The sequence below is a fragment of the Thamnophis sirtalis genome, unplaced genomic scaffold, assembly GCF_051295495.1.
Source record: "Thamnophis sirtalis isolate CommonGarterSnake01/CBP01778 unplaced genomic scaffold, rThaSir2_p1.2 scaffold_2, whole genome shotgun sequence".
NCBI classification, from domain to species: Eukaryota; Metazoa; Chordata; class Lepidosauria; order Squamata; family Natricidae; genus Thamnophis; species Thamnophis sirtalis.
The window spans coordinates 53,535,538-53,542,377 of record NW_028261382.1 but is presented as its reverse complement, the minus strand read 5'-3'; the positions used below and the strand labels follow the sequence as shown (position 1 = coordinate 53,542,377).

At 44.6% G+C, this 6,840-nt stretch overlaps 1 protein-coding gene across 1 annotated transcript in view; it reads left to right on the top strand.

The window, feature by feature from the left end:
• Positions 1-3,424: 3,424 nt before the first annotated feature.
• The window catches only part of TCN2 (transcobalamin 2), a gene marked incomplete at its 3' end in the record, with an annotated part of 10,471 nt that continues 7,055 nt past the window's right edge, over positions 3,425-6,840 (top strand). Inside the window, 4 exon segments of the mRNA XM_087705564.1 lie at positions 3,425-4,018; positions 5,435-5,515; positions 5,518-5,623; positions 5,723-5,889. Of these exon segments, the coding sequence (XP_087561690.1) occupies positions 3,946-4,018; positions 5,435-5,515; positions 5,518-5,623; positions 5,723-5,889 (427 nt within the window).

Here is a 6,840-nt window from a genome sequence, read left to right as displayed (position 1 = left end):
GCCATCTACCAGCCAATGCCACCTGGCTATTACCCAGGGGAGGGCCTTCTCTGTGGCAGCTCCGGCCCTCTGGAACGAACTCCCCGCAGGGATTCGGACCCTCACCTCTCTCCAGGCCTTCCGGAAAGCCGTCAAAACCTGGCTGTGCCGGCAGGCCTGGGGGTGATGAGTTCCCCTCCCCTCTCAACATGTATGGTTGTGTGACTGTTGTTTACTTTTATTATTTGTATTTTGTTTTTTATGTTCCCCTTTTTCCCCCCTTGAATTGTTCGCCGCCCTGAGTCCTCCCGGAGAAGGGCGGCATACAAATAATAAAATTCTAATTCTAATTCTAATAAAATTCTAATTCTGACATGAACATTAAACGCTGACCTTGATCATTAATCACATTCAGGAGTTTGTGCAGAGATGGACAAAATGACCAGGGGATTAAAAGAAAGAGAAGAATCGAGATTTCTATAAAATATGGAATAGAATTTGTAAGTGGCTAGAAAACAGAAGAAGAAGGAACAAGAAATAGAAGTCTTTTTTTGTGTTGTTTTTTTTCTAAACTAGTATTGAATAAAAATTAACCAAAGTTACTAATTACTATCAAACTTAAAATATTGAATATAATGTAAATATAATGTTGATATGAACCGTGGTAATAATATTATTACCACTGTTATTGAAGTTAACTATTACAGAAGTTAAAACCGATAGGAAGGCAATGCGGAATGGAAAGCTAACAAAGGCTAAACATGAATGTCGATACAGAAAGCTGTATAACTTTAATATTGTTAAGTTTGGTTCCACCACAAAACCGCGTACGACAAAATCGCGCTCGACGAAAGCGCGTACGTGACGTCATCACAGCGCGATGAAAACATCGCGCTGTGATCGATAAATGTAAAAATAAAGCGAAAACCTTACCCTAACCCCCCCAAACCTAACCCTAAACCTAACCCTTAATCTAACCCTAAATCTAACCCTAAACCTAACCCTTAACCTAACGCCAAACCTAACACTAACCCTTAACCTAATGCTAAACGTAACCCTAATGCTCTAACCCTAACCCTTAACCTAACCCTAAACCTAACCCTTACCTTTATGTGAATCGGCTTGCTTTAATTTTATTTTTATTTTAATTTTTTTCGTCGCGCTGTGATGACGTCAAATGCGCGCTTTCGTCGAGCGCGCTTTTGTGGACCGCGGTTTTGACGGGTCACGGTTAAGTTTGTCTTGTTTTTTCTTTTTCTTTTTTTTTTGTTGTTATTGTGGGGTTCCCCCCCCTGTTTTTAAAGGTAAAAATGTTTAATAAAACCTTTTTTAAAAAAAAACAAAAATAAACACATTCAGGAGTTTTAAAAGTGACTTTGGCTCAGCGGTCATTGAAATTCTACCTTAAAAAAAATATATTATTTGCACAGATTATTCTCTTCCTGTAGCTTCTATTTATTTCCCTGATAAGAAATCGAACCGCCATGGATTTATTTCAATGCTGTTAATCTGTTTCAGATATTATTAGAGGATTCTAATAAAAAAAAAAATCTAACACAACTTGTCCTCTGCCCCGCCTTCAAGATCTCCACTCTGATCTCTCTCAACTTTCTTTTTTGTTTAAAGTCACATCCTGTAAAAAAAAACAGCTGAGTTCAGCAGCTGGGAGGGGAAACCAGAGATCGTATGACAAAAGGGTAAACAAGAAGGAGAGGGAAAAGAGGACCGGTCTCCCCTCCATTGCAGCTTCTGGCCCCTCCTGAGAATTCAAAAAAAAAAGACCCCCCCCCCATCTAAGGACAGAATCAACGACCAGGACAATTAAGGTAAAAGGCATGAAGAATAGAATAGGAATAGGATTCTTTCTTGGCCAAGTGTTATTGGACACACAAGGAATTTGCCTTTGGTGCAAATGCTCTCGGTGTACCGTCAAGAATCGTAAAGGACAACACTTAGTGATAGTCATAGGGTACAAATCATAGTAGGAAACAATCGATGTAAATCGTATGGATACAAGCAACCAGCCCTGCAGTCCTAAGTGGGAGGAGATGGGTGATAGGAACGATGAGAAGACCAATAGTAACAGTAATGCCGACTTAGTCAATAGTTTGAAAGTGTTGTGGGAATTAGTTGTTAAGCAGAGTGATGGCGTTCGGTGGAAAAGACTGTCCTTGTGTCTTGTTGTGTTGGTGTGAAGTGCTCTATAGTGTCGTTTTGAGGGTAGGGGTTGAAACAATTTATGTCCAGGATGCGAGGGGTCTGTAGATATTTCCACAGCCCTCTTTTTGGCTCCTGCAGTGCACAGGTCCTCAATGGAAGGCAGGTTGGTAATAATTGTTTTTTCTGCCGTTCTGATTCTCCTCTGTATCGATCTTGTTAGAAGCCCATTGGCAGAAGGCTGGAGTTTTACCCACCCTGCTGCCCTCCAGGCATGTGGGGCTACTGGGGGGGGGGATTTCCCCAGGAAGCGTGAAAAGAGCCAGATCTCTGAGACAGATCTGTATTATCAATCTGTTGTTGTTTTTTAAAATGCAAAAAAATTCATCCCCATTGGATTCAGCCAGACTTATTTCTGGAGAAGCGGTGCCTTTATCTAGGGAGGAAGCAGATCGAAGAGGAAGTGGGGGGGACGGGTCTGAGTTTTAAAAGTTTCTCTCTTGTTACCGAGGTTGGTTTTCTCTCGATTTAAGGAACCGGCAAACTAGGCAACCACATTTGAAGAGGATGGGCTGTACAAGCCACTTCTTAGGAAGGGTGTTTATAGGGAGAGCTGATTGAATAACCTGAATAGAATGGAACGGAATGGAAGGGAAGAGAATTAGAATTAATAGAGTAGAGTAGAGTAGAGTAGAGTAGAGTAGAGTAGAGTAGAGTAGAGTAGAGTAGAGTAGAGTAGAGTAGAGTAGAGTAGAGTAGAATAGAATAGAATAGAATAGAATAGAATAGAAAAATAGAATAGAAAAAAGGAATAGAATAGAACAGAACAACAGAACAGAATAGGAACAAAATAGAACAGAATAGAATAACAGAGCTGGAAGGGACGTTGGAGGTCTTCTAGTCCAACCCCCTGCCTGGGCAGGAAACCCTACACCACTTCAGACAAATAGATATCCAACATCTTCTTAAAAACGTCCAGTGTTGGAGCATTCACAACTTCTGGAGGCCAGTTGTTCCACTGATTAATTGTTCTCACTGTCAGGAAATTTCTCCTGAGTTCTAAGTTGCTTCTCTCCTGGATTAGTTTCCACCCATTGCTTCTTGTTCTAGCCTCAGGTGCTTTGGAGAATAGCTTGACTCCCTCTTCTTTGGGGCAGCCCCTGAGATATTGGAAGACTGCTATCCTGTCTCCCCTAGTCCTTCTTTTCATTAAACTAGAGATACCCAGTTCCAGCAACTGTTATTTACATATTTTGGCCTCCAGTCCCCTAATCCTCTTTGTTGCTCTTCTCTGCACTCTTTCTAGAGTCTCCACATCTTTTCTACATCGTGGTGACCAAAACTGGATGCAAATATTCCAAGTGTGGCCTTACCAAGGCCTTATAAAGTGGTATTAACCCTTCACGTGATCTTGATTCTATCCCTCTGTCGATGCAGCCTAGAACTGTGTTGGCTTTTTTGGCAGCTGCTGCACACGGCTGGCTCCTATTTAAATGATGAAATATGGGCAGATATGGGAAGCTCCCAGTCTCCCACTGCAGCCTCTCGCCGACTCCACCTGGTTCCATAAATGAAACTTGAGTGGTTTCCTCCCCATCCTGAGCCTAGAGATCGAAACGTGATACGAGATGCCAAAGTCCCTTGCAGTCCTTCCTGTCATCGCTGCATTTCCTCCGATTCAGCCAAAGTCCTTTTCTCTTTTCTAAGACTCGCATCGGTCCTTGCCAGTGATCAGCGATTTTAGATTCCTGAGGAGAAAACTATTTGGGAACCGGCCACGCCATTTTCCTTGCCTTCGTCTCTGTCGGGATGTTTTTTCTGTGGCTCCAACTTCCTTTCCTTTTCCTCTTCCACTTCCTGTTTACGTCAGTCCAGCTGTGCGGTAAGTCTTATTTTTTTTATGATTGTCAGGAAGTGGCTGTGAAAATGGATTGTCTGGTGTTCTAGGCTTCCTGGGACAGTAAAAATCACACGCTTAGTCCCCCAAAACCCTCTTTTTATTCCGACGGCTGTGAATTATGTCCATTCGCAGCCCGTAATGAGTCACAAATAGTTTGTAAAGGGTCCAGCAGTAGTCTGCCAAAGTCTTTCGGGATAAGGCTGATAAGCACAGAGTCAAAACGCAGCCGTCCACTCTCTTCTTAAAAGCTTCCAGTGTTGGAGCATTCACCGTGACCCGTCAAAACCACGGTCCACTAAAGCGCGCCCGATGAAAAGCGCGTACGTGACGTCATCAGCAGCGCGACGAAAAAAATTAAAAATAAATTAAATTAAAATTAAAATAAAATTAAAGCAAGCCGATTCACATAAAGGTAAGGGTTAGGTTTAGGGTTAGGTTAAGGGTTAGGGTTAGGTTTAGGGTTACGTTACGCGTTAGGGTTAGGTTTAGGGTTAGGTTAAGGGTTAGCGTTAGGTTTAGCGTTAGGTTAAGGGTTAGGTTTAGGGTTAGGTTTAGGGTTAGGTTAAGGGTTAGGTTTAGGGTTAGGTTTAGGGTTAGGTTTGGGGGGGTTAGGGTAAGGTTTTCGCTTTAATTTTAAATTTACCGCTCACAGCGCGATGTTTTCATCGCGCTGTGATGACGTCACGTACGCGCTTTCGTCGAGCGCGCTTTAGTCTACCGCGGATTTGTGGTGGAACCGCACTCACAACTTCTGGTGGCAAGTTGTTCCCCTGGTTAATTGTTCTCCACAGTCTAAGGAAATTCCTCCTTGGTTCCAGGTTGCCTCTCTCCTTGGTTAGTTTCCACCCATGGCTTCTCGTAAATGAATCTGATTCCCCACTTGACTTTGCTTTGCTAGAAGGTCGCCAAAGGGGATGGCGTGACCTCGGGGCACACCAACGGTCATAAGTAGGGAACCGGTGGCCAAGCCTCTGAATTTTGATCACGGGATCGTGGGGAGGTTGCAAAAGGTAGCGACTGTGGAAAAACGAGCCTAAGCGACTCTTTCCAGTGCCGTTGTAACTTTGAACGGTTGTTAAATGAGTGGCCATAAGTCGAGGACTACCTGCAATTAGTAGGAGCCTTGTTCCCAGTCTCAAGCCCGCTTCTTCTTCCTTTCATCGTCTTTTAAAGATGCGGGGTGGAGTCAGGGCAATTGAATGGAGCTAACAGAGTGTTGACTGGCCGGATGACTTTCCTGTTGCCAGTACGGAATCATATTCAGCAGATGTATTCTCAGAGAGAGAGAAATATCTGCCTCTGCCTGGGATCGAACTCACAACCTCTTGATTGTGAGGCGAGAGCTCCCCCTCTAGGCCACCGCGCCACTCTAATACTAATTCTCTTTTTCCCTGGAAGAAATCCCTGCAGGAAACCTCGAGCTCATCCAGGCCCTGAATTCGGAGCTCCTAAAGGCAGTGGACGATGGGTCCCAGGAGCCGGACCCAGCCTCTATTTGGCCCTTCGACTTTCCAACGAGCACAACCTGGAGAAGGAAAGAGAGTATCTCGACCGACTGACGGGCGTCTATCAGCCTCAAAGCAGCCGGTAGGTCTAATCCCAATCCAGGATTATTATTATTTTTCTTGAAAATTCTTCCCCCAAAAGAAGGGGGGAAAAATGCCTAGAAATTCTCCTCTTTAACAGCTCCGGGATCCCTTCGGAGCCCAGCCGACGGAAGAAATCCGGGACAGGAGAACTGGCTTTGTATCTCCTTGGGCTGCGGGCTGCTTGTCAGAACATGGATACCCCAGAAAGGAGCCGATTGGTGACCCAGTTGAAGCTTCTCTTGAATAAAGAAATGAAGCAGATCGGTAAGAATTAATTCCCGATCCCAGTTATTTTTACGGGGGTTTCCACACCTGTTTTGATCTGGGCTTCCCCAAAAAGCAGGAGGCAAAGTCCTGGTCCCCACAAAACCCCTTTTACGAAACGAATGTGAATTCCCCTCCTTCACATTCAGCCAAGGCCTGGCAAACAGTCTTTCAAAGGAGTATTTATGACCACAGACCTTATCTAGCTTGGAAAGTTGCCATGTCAATATTTTCCCAACGAGGTGCTGTGCAAGGAAAGACTCAGAGTCTCTGAGATTCATGGGCATGGCTGGTCTAGGGAAGAGAAGGACCAGGGGAGACAGGAGAGCACCTTCCAATATTTGGGGGGCTGCCACAGAGAGGAGGGGGTCAAGCTGTTTTCCAAAGCATCTTTGAAGGCCAGACAAGGAAGAATGGATGGAAGCTGACCAAGGAGAGATTCAACCTGGAAATAAGGAGGAATTTCCTGACGGTGAGAACAATCAACCCATGGAACAGAAGTTGCCTTCGGAAGTTGTGGGAGCTTCATCCCTGGAGGCTTTCAAGCAGAGACTGGACTGCCCTCTGTCAGAAATGGTGTAGAGTCTCCTGCTTGGGCAGAGGGGGTTGGACTAGATGACCCACAAGTTCCCTTCCTTATAATCTGAATCTATCTAAGATGATCAAAGGCCTGGAGGCTAAAACATACGAAGAACGGTTGCAGGAACTGGGCATGGCTAGTCTAGTGAAGAGAAGGACCAGGGGAGACATGATAGCAGTCTTCCAGTATTTGAGGGGCTGCCACAGAGAGGAAGGGGGTCAAGCTATTCTCCAAAGCATCTTTGAAGGCCAGACAAGGAAGAATGGATGGAAGCTGACCAAGGAGAGATTCAACCTGGAAAAAAGGAGGAATTTCCTGACGGTGAGAACAATCAACCCATGGAACAGAATTTGTGGGAGCTTCATCACTGG